Raw genomic sequence first — 13,969 nt, forward strand, 5'->3', positions numbered from 1 at the left:
CTGATGTGAATCGACATTCGAGAATAAACTTGGAATATGCCATTGGCAACAGAGACCAGCAGGAGTTAGAAACAGGGTAAGATAATGGGTAATTGGAGCTGAAGGGATACAGACTGTGCAACAGGACTAGATACAAAAACTCAAAAATGGACAGCATAATAATACCTAATTGTAATGTAATTATGTTAAAACACTGAATGAAGCTGCATCTGAGCTATAGTTTTTTGTTTGTTTGTGTCTTTTGTTTTTTTTTCCTTTTTTATATATATATATTTTTTATTATTTTTATTTTTTTCTCTATATTAACATTCTATATCTTTTTCTGTTGTTTTGCTAGTTCTTTTCCTAAATCGATGCAAATGTACTAAGAAATGATGATCATACATCTATGTGATGATATTAAGAATTACTGATTGCATATGTAGAATGGAATGATTTCTAAATGTTGTGTTAATTTCTTTTTCTTATTTAATTAATAAATATATATATATATATAAAATATATATATATCAACTTGGGCGGGCCACGGTGGCTCAGCAGGCAAGAATGCTTGCCTGCCATGCCCAAGGACCCGGGTTCAATTCCCGGTGCCTGCCCATGTAAAAAAAATATATATATATATCGACTCTTTCACCCTGATATCCTCCTAATTTAAGATCCTGAGATAAGAACAAATAGCTTTCCTATTGCTTTCTTCCATGTTCAACATGCATTAGAGAATTTTACCCTTGCTATAAATATGCATTTTATATTTGATTTTCCTAACATTCATGGGCAAATTGCTGGGTCGCTAGAAGAATTGACTAAACAGCCTCACTTGCAGCAGGGCACCAAAATGAAAATGCAGTCCAGGGAACTGGATGTCATTGGCATCCTTGCCCTAGTGCTTATTCAAATTATAAACTAATTACTTAAAATATTAAAGCAAAATATGTTCAGATACATAAGCATGAAGATTAAGCTGGATTTTTATTTGAGGAATTTTTCACTACCTTATTAAACATTCAGAACATTGCTTTTAATAATAATAGGTGAACCAGCTTTGCACACAGTAAATGAGCACAGGCTTTGGAATCAGAGTGTCTGGGGTTCAAGTTTGGGCTCAGCCAATTATTAACTATGATCTTGGGCTGGTTTCTTTCTGTAGGTCACAGGCTGAAGAGCTGTCAATAAATTTTGCTTGTACCAGTGAATCCTGTTCAATCAGCATTTAATCCCTTGTCTACTTTTAGTGATCAGTATCAAAATAAGTTCAAACCATACAAATCAATGATTTTTAATAAGCAAGTCCTTTGCTTCCCCCTCTTGGAGAAGGTGAGCAGTAATCAAATTGCAAATTAATTGATGTTTAACTACCTATGAGATCACGGAAATGATTCTTCAAGGGACCCACCAATCTACCCTAAAAAAAGTTAAGAAAATAAAATATTAAAATTTGCTGTACTGGTTTGAATCTGTTATTTACCCCAGAAAAGACTGCAGTCTTTTAATCCAGCCTTGTGGACTGTGAGTGTGACTATTTGAGTAGGTTGTTTCCATGGAGATGTGACCCACTCAATTCAAAGTGGGTCTTCATCCTTTTATTGGAGTCATCTCTGAAGAGAATAAAAGACAGAAAATCCAGAGAAAAACAGAGAGCAGAGAGATGAAATGCAGAAAGAAAATGCCCTGGAAGAAACTGAGAGAGAAAGAAACTCCCAGAGATATTTTGGAGACAGCTACTGAAAGCAGAAGCCTGGAGAGAAGGACAGCAGATGTTGCCACGAGCCCTCCCATGTAACAGAGGAACCCAGATGCCAGCAGCCTTTCCTCACAGAAGGTAGCTTCCTCTTGAGGCCTTAATTTGGACATTTTCATGGCCTTAGAGCTGTACATTTGTAACCTAATAAGCCCCCATTGAAAAAGCCAATGCACTTATGGGACACTGCATTCAGCTTTAGCAAACTGAAACAGCTGCTATTGAAATGAAAATCACAACAAAGACAACGTGGCTTAAAAAATGAAAAAAGGCAGTATAATGCAAGTTCTGCCTCTGAAACATTTTTTGTGCATCCATTATCTTTCTGCCTCAATGCTATCACCATTTCTGACAGGGACCCTGCCACACCGTCACCACAAAAGCATTGGTTACAGCAGCCAAGGAAGAACTAACGTGTAGTCTAATCCCATCTGAAGAGAATGGTACATATGGTGCATATATATCTACTCATGGACATGAAAACTACTGACAGAATGAGCCAAAAAATGTTGAGTGGCTTTCTTATGGGTAATCCAGTCTTTTTACATAATGACAAATATTGAGAATTGGGAAATCACCCTTATTACTTTTATAATCAGAAAATAAATAAAACTACAGAAAGAAAGAAGAAAGCAAGAAAGGAAGGAAGGAGGGAATGAGGAAGGAAGGGAGGAAGGAAGGAGAAGAAAAAGGGAAGGGAGGGGAAAAGAGAGGAGAGGAGAGAAAAGGATGGAAGGAAAGGAGGGAGGGAGAGAGGAAGGAAGGAAGGAAGAAAAGCTTTCAATGGCATTCTACTGCAAACAGGATAAAGTCAAAACACAAGCATTTAAGGTCCTCCACCCATGGCCCTAGATTAATTTTCCAATATTATCTTCTGTATCTCTGACACATACCCTTAAATGCAAATCTATTAGTCCAACCTTAACCCTGAACCCAACCTTCAGGACTCAACTCCCAAGCCCTGCCTACCCTGTTCTCACCATCTTCCGTCCTAAAGACTTCCCAGGGCCCGTGGGAATCACCCCCCTGGCAAGTGCTTGAAGAGTTCATTTCATTTTGCTCATCAATTGAATGTTTTTCTCTCCTCCACTAGGTGGTAAGCAACTCAAAGGCAGGCTGTATCTTCTTCCCAGAGTGTCTGGCTCACTAAAATGCCACCAAAGATACTCAGTAGATGTGTGTTGAATGAAATTAAAGAGTGCAGAGGAGGATGACACACCCGGGACAGCTGCGGGAGCTCTACAGGGGTGGGTTTTGAGCTGGATCTTAAAGCTCACCTTTAAATCAAAGCTTTCAAGATTTTAAACTTGCATTTTTAAGCTAAAAGAATACAAAATTATAATTAAAAACTAGTGGTATAAAAAATGAAAGTGTCGGGCGGTAAAACGGTGGCTCAGTGGCAGAATTCTCGCCCTGCCATGCCAGAGACCTGGGTTCAATTCCCGGAGCCTGCCCACGTCACCCCCAAAAAACAAACATTAGAAATTAAAGTGTCATCAGGAAACAAAATTAAAACACAAATGATAAATTAGAAAAATATTTACAACATAATGTAATAAAGGGCTAATGATTACATATCAATGAGAAACATATTAATAAATGAGTAAAGGAAATAGGCAGTTCACAAAAGAATAAATCCAAATAGAAATAAAGAGGAGAGGGGGAGTTTAATTTCACTAGTAATAAAATAAATGCAAATTAGAGGTACAAATTTTTGCCTTTCAAAACAGAAGATTAAAAAAAGAAAAAGATACTGCTCAGCACCAGTGAGGTAAAGATAAGGTCCTGTCACGGAGCTGTAACCTTTTTAAAAAGCGATTTGGTAATATGTTTCAAGAGTCTTAAGAAATATTAATTCCCTTTGACCTAGTAATTCCACTTATAGGATTCGACCCTAAGAAATTAATCAGAGATCTACACAAAGTTTTGTACATATACGCAGCCCCACTCATAAGAATTAAAAACTAGAAACAATATAATCAACAATGTTTCCGTTTGCTAAAGCTGCAAGAATGTACTATATAACAGATGGACTGGCCTTTATAAAAGGGATTTATTAAGGTAAAAGTTACAATTCTAAGGCTGTGAAAATGTCCAAATTAAGGTACCAACAAGAGGATACCTTCTCCAAGGAAAGGCAGCTTCTGGGCTCCTCTGTCACATGGGAGGGCACAAGGCAACATCTGCTGGCCATTCTCTCCTGGGTTGGTTTCAAAATGGCTCTCTCAGCTCCCATGGGTCCTTCTGGGTTCTGCCAGGGAAGCGGGGAGAGGGGAGCGTTCCTTCTGCACCCCCCAAACGTCTGTGTCTAAACATCTGCTCTGTATAGGCTCTGAGCTCTTTCTCCTTTAAGGACTGCAGTAAACTAACAGGACACACCATGAATGGGCAGGGCCACAACTCCATGAAAATAACCTAATCAAAAGGTCACATCCATAACTGGGTGAGTCGCATCTCCATGGAAACAGCCTAATCAAAAGATGCCAGGCTACAGTGTGTATGCCCCCATAAGATCTAATTAGAATTAAAAGAACATGGCTTTTCCAGGGTACAAAACAGTTTCAAACCAGCACAATGAAAAAATTAATGTACAATGCATTTATATGATACAATCATTAAAAATTGTATATATTTTTACAAATAGTTATGGTCATTGGGGAAATGCTCACAATATAATGCAGACTGAGGCAAAAATAAATTTAAATTGTATGTACCCTAGAGACCAGGCTGGAGAGAGAAGTTGCCTCTGGGGAGTAGGATTAGGGAAAGGGAATGCTTCGCATTTTACTGTTCTCTTTTTCTTTTCATTGAGTAATAATAATAGAATGGCTATATTAATAATAATTTGGATGTTTACTGTGAGCCAAGCACTGTTCTAGGTGCTTACTTAATCCTCACAACAAATTGATGAGGTAAGTACTATTATCATCATCCCCACTTTCAAGATAAGAAAACTGAGGCCCAAAGAGATCAAGAAACTTCCCCAAGGTAGAGGTCAGATTCAAATGAAGAATTTTGAACAGAGCCTTGCTCTCTTTACTACAATACACTGCCTCTGGTTATATCTTCGTACTGTGGATTTCACAAATTAAGAAACACATTTGTAAATTAGGAAACAGCCTTGGCTGTTTCCTCTGCTAGGAAAGCTTTTCCTCCACTTGTCTACAGAACTTCTGATCTCCTTCAAGTCCCTGCTTAATTGTCACCTTCACAAGGAGTCCCACCTTGACTACCCTGTTCAAAATGGCAACCTGTCCTCATCTCCTTTACCCGAGTCTATTTTTCCATAGCACTTACGCAGCACATTACAGTCTTCACACTCACTGTATTACTTCTGTTCCAACAGCCCCGCCTCCTGCCGGCCGTGTGAGCTCCACCATGGCAGGGATTTTTGTTCATGCGGCTCACAGACGTATACAACAGGTAGGAAAGGTCCTGGCAACACAGCAGGCACTCAAACATTTGTTAAATAAATGAAGATCGTAAGAATGAGCATGATTCCAGTTTTGCTTTCTCATGTTAAATAATAAACACATATACACGTGGGGGAGGGGGAGAAATATTTAATAACGCTAATGGTGATCTAGGTGATATTTTTCCTTCTTTGTTTCCCAGTGTTCCCCCCCCAAATTATAAGCGAAATGTATTATTTTATCAGAAAAATCCTATTTAAAATATGTTTTCTACACCTCAACTAGCACTCATTGCTACGCCCAGAGAATTTTTTGCTGTAAATTGCATGAAGCCCAGTTTTCCCATATGAAACGCAATAGGACATTGGAGAGACATCGTCTTTAAAGAATAAATTACCGCGTGTAAATCATCAGCCGGCATCTTTTGGGTGGTTAAGTGTTTCTGAAAAGAACAACACCCCTTGCCTCGCCGGTCGGCTGCGGCGTCCCCGGGGAAGACGGCCACCTAGCAACGGGGCTGACGCGCGACGCTGCGCCTTTAACTCCCGGGTGACCGGGAGGCGGGGAGTTTCCGCTCGCTGGCGTGCTCCACGGCGACTGCCACCTGCCAGGGGCGCACCGCGCACTGGGGATGGAGCCCCGCGTCCACTGGCCGGGAGGTAAAGGCAGACACCTATCCCCTGCGGCTGGGGGCCCGGCAGGGTGCGGGCGGAAGGCGCGCGCCGCGGCCCCCGCGCCTCCCGCCCGCAGACACCCCCGCCCCGCGGCGCGGGCGTGACCGAAGTCCTGCTCCGGGGACACGCCCGTCCGTCCTCGGTGGAAGCAATCCCGTGAGCACGGTGAGGCGGACACGACTCCCGGGTCCCCCGCCCGTCCCAGCGAGAGCCGCGGCGTCCCCGCGTCCCCGTGTCCCAGCGGCCGGCCCCGAGGATCAGCGGGAGGGGGCGGCCCGGCCGCGCTCCGCCGCGGGCACCGGCCATGGCCCTGGCCGCCGCCGCCGCCGCCGCGGCCGCCGGGGTGAGCCAGGCGGCAGTGCTGGGCTTCCTGCAGGAGCACGGCGGCAAGGTGCGCAACTCGGAGCTGCTGAGCCGCTTCAAGCCGCTGCTGGATGCCGGCGACCCGCACGGCCGCGCCGCCCGCAGGGACCGCTTCAAGCAGTTCATCAACGACGTGGCGGTGGTGAAGGAATTCGACGGCGTCAAGTTCGTGGTGCTGAGGAAAAGGCCGCGGCTCCCGCAGGGACCGGCGCTCCTGCCCTCCCGCACCCCCGGCGCCCGCGAGGCAGCGGCGCCGCCGTCAGAGATCACGTCTGTCTCACAGGGCGAAACCGCTGCCCCGGAACCCCCGGAGGACCCGGCCCCGCCATTGGAGCCACAGAGCGCCCCCGAGACCCCGGCCTCGCAGCCCACTCACCCGTCTGGAGAGTTGTGCTTAGGCTCGGCCCAGCAGTTCGGGGGACCCTCCGAGCCCCGGGTGCCAGCCTCTGAGCTAGCCCAGCCCGCCGAGGGGCTGTCCGCAGACGTGGCCGCACCGTCCGGGGCACCGTCGGAGGCGACCTCGCCTCAAGCACTGCCACCCCGGGATCCTGAGCCTGGGCCCGGCATGGCGAAAGGGCCGCCGCCACCGAAGCCCTGCATGCTCCCGGTGCGCTGCGTCCCGGGTCCCACTGCACTCCGGATCCGGGCCGAGGAGCAGGGCCTGCGCCGGCAGCTGTCGGAGGAGCCGAGCCCGCGGGACTCCCCGCTGCTGCGGCGGCGGCGGCTGTCGGTGGAGGAGTGCGGCCTGGGCCTGGGCCTCGGCCTGGGCCTGGGCCTGGGCCTGGGCCCGGGCCGTTCCCCGCACCTGAGGCGCCTGTCGCGCGCCGGCCCGCGCCTGCTGAGCCCCGACACCGAGGAGGTGCCCGCCGCGCCGCCGCCGTCTGCCGTGCCCCTGGAACCGGCCGAGCACGAGTGGCTGGTACGTGCGGCATGTGGCCGGTGGACCCACCAGTTGCACGGGCTGCTCCTGCGCGACCGCGCCCTGGCGGCCAAGCGCGACTTCATCTCGGGCTTCACGGCCCTGCACTGGGCCGCCAAGAGCGGCGACAGCGAGATGGCGCTGCAGCTGGTGGAGGTCGCGCGGCGTGGGGGCGCCCCCGTCGACGTGAACGCGCGCTCGCACGGCGGTTACACGCCGCTGCACCTGGCCGCGCTGCACGGCCACGAGGATGCCGCGGTGCTGCTGGTGGAGCAATTGGGCGCGCAGGTGCACGTCCGCGACCACAGCGGGCGGCGCGCCTACCAGTACCTGCGGCCCGGCGCCTCCTACGCGCTGCGCCGCCTCCTCGGAGACCCGGGCCTGCGAGGCGCATCCGAGCTAGACGGCGCTGGCGGGGGGAGCGGCAGCCTTGCGTCCAGGCGCCCGGTACAGGTGGCCGCCACTATCCTCAGCTCCACCACCAGCGCGTTTCTGGGCGTCCTGGCGGACGACCTGATGCTCCAGGACCTAGCCCGAGGCTTGAGAAAATCAGGTTCCTTCAGCAAGTTCTTGGGCGCCTCGCCCATGGCCCCGCACAAAAAGACCAAGACCCGCGGAGGCCTGCCAGCCTTCCCGGAAGTCACTCGTCGATCCATTCCACGGCCATTAGTTGGGCTGGTGCCTAACCTGCCCCCCACAACCTGACAGTCCCTAGTGCCGCGACCTGGTTGATCTAACGGGGCCCCACAGTCTGAGCCTGCCCAAGGCTGACCCTGTTTCCATCTTGGTCCGCAGCCGTCTGGCTTACCCCAGTGGGCCTGTGCCTCCAGCTTATGTCTGAGGCCTGCCTTGTCTCCTGAGATGGGCTTAGAGCTCTCAGCAAGAACCTCCTCTGAGACATTCCGGCAGTCAGTCCTGAACTCTGGAGGAAACTTGAAATTTAGGGTCAAAGGTTAAGGGGCAGCAGCTGGTCTGGCCCCTCGATGAGTTAACCTGAAGCCCGTGCATCTACACACTACCAAGCTAGAGCTAGAGCAAAGGTAGTGGGCTCTTCGAGTATTGGGTGATGTTGGGTTAGTTGTCAGCTTTTAAGATTTGCGGTGGTTTTGTAATTTGATGCTTTTATCCTGTTTTTAAAGTGAAATGAAGTGAAGCAACTTTTGGTCTAACCTTTGAAATTATATTTTTCCAGTTTTAGGTTAAATGCTCAGAGATTTTCAGTCTTTTGCTAAATATTTTGGAATTATATTTTAAAAAAATAGATAATCAAGTTATAAAGGAATTCAGTCCCAATTAAGGAAACCCTTGAAATTTATCTACCTCGATTTAGGCAATCTCTAAAATTCGGGAGAGTCCTGAAAACAGATTAAACCATTGTGGCCATTGTGAATGTAATTAAGTTAGTTGTACTGTGAATATGAAGTATTAGGAAAAAAGGAATAAAGCTGATATAACAGAGGGAAAGGGGACTTTCTGGCAAATATTTTTAACATGTTATCTTTACAGTGAAATATAAACATGTTTGGCACAAGCGGGTGACTATTTTGATTTGGCATGAATATTTAAATATGCTCTTTTTAAAAAGTGTGACTTGTCTGTGATTGCACTTTGTGCCATGCTTCTGAGTCTGTGATTCTTAAATCTGCCGGAGCTTTTCAGTGCAGTAGGTGAATATTCAAAGAAAAAAGAAGTCATAGCATTCCATCAGAAAATTAACTGGTTAAATATTAATGGTACAATTACAGAGCAACTATTTTATATGAAAGTTCTGCATAAACAAAAAGTATGTGATAGCTCTTTTAAAAAGCTGTTTGAACACAACTTCTTATTCCAAAAAAGCACAGTCAGACTGTCTTTACGCAGTGACTTTGGACAGCTGGTTTAATTTCCCTAGACCTTTGTTCCTGATCTATTAATGGAGAAGGTTTGTAGATATTACCAAGATCTCCCAGGTTCAACACCGTGTAATTTTAATGGCACTTACTCTGTTTAGAAGATGTGGAATCTATTTGCTTAACGAATCTTTTTTATATATATACCATGTTGTGATTATGTTCTGCTTTTGCAAATTGTGTTTGCATGTCATTAGTTATATCGAATGGGTTGTGTGTGTGTGTGTGTGGAGCGGGGTAGTGGGGCTTTACTTTCCCCCTTTCTATATGTATCATCGAGGCCTGCGAAATTATTTGTTAAATCCATGAAATGTTTTGTTGTAAGCATTGAAATAAACAGTTCCCCATTTTGTTCCAGCCTTTTTGATGGTGGGCTTCCCTTAGATCCTCTACAGCTTTTGCTACTGTTTTGCTTTTCATTTCTTTTCCTCTATATAAATGCTTCCTTTTTCTCTCATCCTCCTGCCTCTTCCAGGCACTCTACTGTTGGAAGCCTTTGGATTGCTCTGCAGTGTAGAGGAGTGGATCACACCCGGATGAAAGCAGGAACTGTAGTTACATAGAGGCCCTGATCTGACCCCTCCCGTCTTCCCTGCCTGGAACTCTGGCATGTGTCTGTTCAGTCTAGCTAAACTGCATACATTATTGTTAAATGCAAATTAAATCTTCTGCCTCTGCAGAAAAATTGTGGGAGGCAATAATTATAGCTATCTGAGTAGCTGAAGGTCTAGAGAGAGATTAAAATGTTAGAGATTTTCTATGGCAACAGAGGCCTGACTGAGACAGGGTGACAAAGGTCATAGATAGGTGTGACTTGCTTTGAGAAAGACAAAGTCTGAGCTAGCAAGATAGTAATAACAATAAACTGTTTATTGTACGCTTAAACTGGACGAGGGTTATTTAACTGCCAGAAGAGCCTCTGTGTTTCAAAAGGATTTCTGCAAGCTTTCCCAGTGAACTAAAACATTTGACAAGAGCCTGGGATCAATAAGACAAACTCAGATGTTAGAAACCACTGTTGCTTTTTTTTGCATATGGAAGCAAAGACTTTCTGAAACTGGAAGTTAGGTCAGTAGGAAGTTATAGTTTGATATGCATATGGAAAGTTTCCAAGAGCCATATATTGGCAAGCAGAAGGTACACCTGTAAGAAGGGTATTTCCAGCAACTGAAAAAAGTAACTGTGGGTTAAGGCAATTATCTAGTTAGAATTGTCACAGGGAGGAGAATGATTCCTTTTAATGAGGGAGAAGGCGTTAATGTAGATGTGTAAGAGTCACATCCATAGCAGGCTTTTCTAATTTTTTTTGCATGGGCAGGCACCAGGAACCAAACCCAGGTCTCTGGCATGAGCCACCGTGCCTGCCCAATAAGCTTTTAAGTAAAGTTTAACATTCCCTTTAGTGGAGGTTGTAGGCTGTCCTTGAGCATCTCACTTTCTTAATGGAGATTCAAGGTGTGTGCACTGCATACATAACCTGTGTTTACTAAGTGCCAAAGTTGTAAACACTTATCAGGCACTAACCATAATCTTATAAAGTGTGTACTATTAATATCTTGATTTTAAAGTGAGGAAATTGGTGCGTAAGGAGGTTGAAAGTAACTTATCCTGGCTTCACTGCTACTGAGAGGCAGCGCAGGATGGCACCAGGTGCTGTTCTCCACATATGCTGTCTTCTCTTGGGAAAGGAGGTTGGTCTCATCTCAACCCTTTTCTCATTTAGTAACCTTGGGCAAGTCACCTGGTTCTCCAGGTTCCAACCCCCCCGTGGGACACAAGACTGAGATAACTCTCCAGGCTGCTGGGCGGGGGAGCACATGGGCTGAGTAGGTGGAGCTCTCTGTGGACTACCCACCTGAGATGTTGTTACCAGGGATGCTGAGTGGGTCGCATGGGGGTGTCTGGCTGCATTCCAATGCCAAGCAGCACCAGTTTGTGGATTTACTTTACATGATCATCATTCTTTCACCATATTAGTATTTGTGTAGATAAATAACAGTTGATTCTACCAGGAAAATTGTATATTCACACAAAAGGGAATTTATCCTATTCTCTGATTGGTATTACTTAAAATAGAAATACCAATGTCTTAACTTGTGTCCCTTAGCACCCCTGTCCTTACCTTTGGAAGCTGGATTGCTGCCATTCAGCCAGCTGGGCTGGGAGTCCACCCCTCAACAGTTATAAAGCTGGGACCACCCAGACTCCACCTTCTCCTCACCCGCCCCCCTTTTTTTTTGCCTCTTCCTGGAAGAAATTATTTGGCCATTTAAAATAGTTTTATAATAGATCCTCTAGTCCCCACAAGATAGCTTTTTAAAAATTTTAATTAACATCTTTATTGAGACATAATTCCCCTGCCAGATAATTCACCCATTTAAAGTGTATAATACAATGGTTTTTAGTATGGTCAAAGAGTTGCATGTGTTCATCATCCCCAAAAGAAACCCCATACCATGTATATACATTGCGAGAATAAAACTTAACAAAAAAAGAACCATGGGTCAATACAACAGAAAGAGTGAACCTTACTGTAAACTACAGGGCTATAGTTAGTAATATAATACAGTGTCATCAAAATACTGTTTCATCAATTGTAACAAGCAAAATGTCAAATAATAGGGAAAACTGTATGTGTGAAAACTGTGTTCTATAAACCTAGAACTTCTCTAATAAAAAAAGAAAACCCATACCTATTGGCAACCACTCCCTATTTCCCCCAGTACCCAGCTCCTGGCAGCCACTAATCTACTTTCTGTCTCTATGGATTTATTCTAGACATTTCATAGAAATTGAATCATACAATATATGACGTTTTGCATCTGTATATGACCTTTTGCATCTTGTTTCTTTCACTTAGTGTTTCTGTTCGCTTAAGCTGCCAGAATGCAATATTACAGAAATAGATTGGCTTTTATAAAGGGGACTTATTAAGTTACAATTCTAAGGCTATGAAAATGTCAAATTAAGGCACCAACAAGAGGATACCTTCTCGGAGGAAAGGCATTGGGCACCTGTGACACCTCTAAGAGCTGGGAAGACATGTGGCAGATGTCTACTGGTCCTTTGCTCTCCACCTCTGATTCCAGCAGCTCTCTAAGCACCTGGGTGCCTCACTTAGTTTCTCCGGGGCAAACTGTTGCATCTCTTAGCTTAGCATCTACCAACTTCTATGTCTCCTGGTTTCATCTCTCTGCTCTGTGTCGACTATCTCCAGGTTCTGGCTATTTCTGTGAGTCCTTGCTTAGCACCCAGGGTTTCTCTGTCTGGATCTCCAAACATCTGTGTCTAGGCATCTGCTCTTTGTATGGGCTCTGAACTCTCTCTCATGAGCTCTTTTAAGGACTCCAGTGAACTAAGACCCACCTTGAATGGGCGGGTCACATCTCCAAAGAAATAATCTAATCAAAAGGTCCCACCCTCAACAATAGGTCTGCCCCCACAAGATGGGATTAGAAGAATGTGTCTTTACTGGGGTACATAATAGCTTCAAACCAGCACGCTTAGTATAATGTGTTCATGGTTCATTCATGTTGGAGCACATATCAGAACTTCATTCTTTTGTATGGTTGGATATTTCATTGTATGGATATACCACATTTGGGTTTTTCCATTCACCAATGGATGGACATATTTAATTATGATTAGTATTGTTCTGTACATTGGTATTTAAATTTTTTGTGTGGACATAAGTTTTTATTTTTCTTGTATATACCTGGCACACAGCTTTTTTTTTTATTAGAGAAGTTGTAGGCTTACCAAAAAATCATACAGAAAATACAGTGAGAAAAGACATATACTTCTCACAAATAGTTTTCCCTCTTATTAACACTTTGCATTAGCATGGTACCTTTGGTACAATTGGTGAAACAATATATAATTATATGAACTATAGTTACTATAGACATAATTCACATTTGGGGTCATTGTTTGTGTTGTTGTTTAATTTTTATTTAGACACTAAAATTCCCTTTTAACCACATTCGAGTATATAACTCAGCAGTGTTAACAGCATTCCCAGTGTGCCACCATCACCACCATCCATTACGGAAACCACTTCATCACCCACACAGGAACGCTGCACCAGTTTAAGTCTTAACTCCCCAATCCCCATCCCCACCCAGGCCGGGTAACCTATATTCTGACTCTATGAATTTGTTTAATTATTTCATATCAGTGAGGTCACAAAATATTTGTTCTTCTGTGTCTAGAGAGGCTTTTGCCTTGAACTTCAGTCCCAGCCTCACCCTTCTGAACTGCCACACCCTTGGACTTGAGCCTATGACCAGGGGCAGTTCCAGATACGTTTGTAGGGAAGAGGTAAGGAGCATGGGGTGGGAGGAGATATATGGCAGTGAAGGTGGGGGGGGGGGGAGAGGAGGAGAAGGAGGGAGGGAGGGAGGGAGGGACGTCCAGATCTTTCTCCCAAGGGTGTGTGTGGGGTGGGGGGGGAGGCTCCTAGTGGGAAGTGGTTGCTGATTTGCATCTCAATTCAACAGGAAAACACCCACTAGGACCAGTAGCTGGGCTGAGGCTGTCACGCTCTGGGCCCACAGGACTGCTTTGCAGCACTTGCTGCTCCCACGCCCCAAATCCCCCTTTCACCTCCTCTGTCTGCGGTCCTCATCCACATTTGACCTAAATTTCCTACTCTTTAAGCTTCTGGTTTCCGTGCACGTTCACAGCACTTCGATTTGTTCCAGCGAGGATCCCTGAGGTTGCCACCAGCCCCTCCCGGAAGTACGTTCTGTGCCGAGCAGGCTGTTGAGGCAGATTGCGCGCCGTGGGGGCAACACCGCTTCCCTGATCCCTTTCCAATGCACAGTCTGAAGGTAAAAAGTGCACCAATTAAATCCATATTCCGAGGAGCGGCGGGGGCGGCCTGAGGCGAGCGGGGGACGCGGGTTGTGGGTTCTGTTGCCCGGCAACCGCCCAGCCGAAGCCAAGCCCGCGCGGAGGCCGGCGCGTGG

General features: G+C 45.8%; 2 protein-coding genes across 8 annotated transcripts in view; one reads left to right on the forward strand and one right to left on the reverse strand.

Annotated features, from left to right (window-relative positions):
• Positions 1–6,711, reverse strand: part of SEPTIN8 (septin 8) — a 79,344-nt gene extending 72,633 nt beyond the window's left edge. For 2 of the 4 annotated variants that reach the window (XM_077138416.1, XM_077138415.1), the window contains exon 1: positions 3,861–4,110. In XM_077138416.1, coding sequence (XP_076994531.1) covers positions 3,861–3,974 — 114 coding nt within the window. In that variant the 5' untranslated portion in view covers positions 3,975–4,110. Of the gene's footprint in view, positions 1–3,860; positions 4,111–6,564 lie in introns of those variants that run through there. The other 2 variants (XM_077138419.1, XM_077138418.1) reach the window with 2 other exon arrangements.
• Positions 6,130–13,969, forward strand: part of SOWAHA (sosondowah ankyrin repeat domain family member A) — a 46,680-nt gene continuing 38,840 nt past the window's right edge. For 3 of the 4 annotated variants that reach the window (XM_077138410.1, XM_077138411.1, XM_077138412.1), the window contains exons 1-3: positions 6,130–8,147; positions 13,211–13,319; positions 13,659–13,831. In XM_077138410.1, coding sequence (XP_076994525.1) covers positions 6,130–7,812 — 1,683 coding nt within the window. In that variant the 3' untranslated portion in view covers positions 7,813–8,147; positions 13,211–13,319; positions 13,659–13,831. Of the gene's footprint in view, positions 8,148–9,474; positions 9,638–13,210; positions 13,320–13,658; positions 13,832–13,969 lie in introns of those variants that run through there. The other variant, XM_077138413.1, reaches the window with a different exon arrangement.

This window comes from Tamandua tetradactyla, chromosome 20 (genome assembly GCF_023851605.1).
Source record: "Tamandua tetradactyla isolate mTamTet1 chromosome 20, mTamTet1.pri, whole genome shotgun sequence".
NCBI classification, from domain to species: Eukaryota; Metazoa; Chordata; class Mammalia; order Pilosa; family Myrmecophagidae; genus Tamandua; species Tamandua tetradactyla.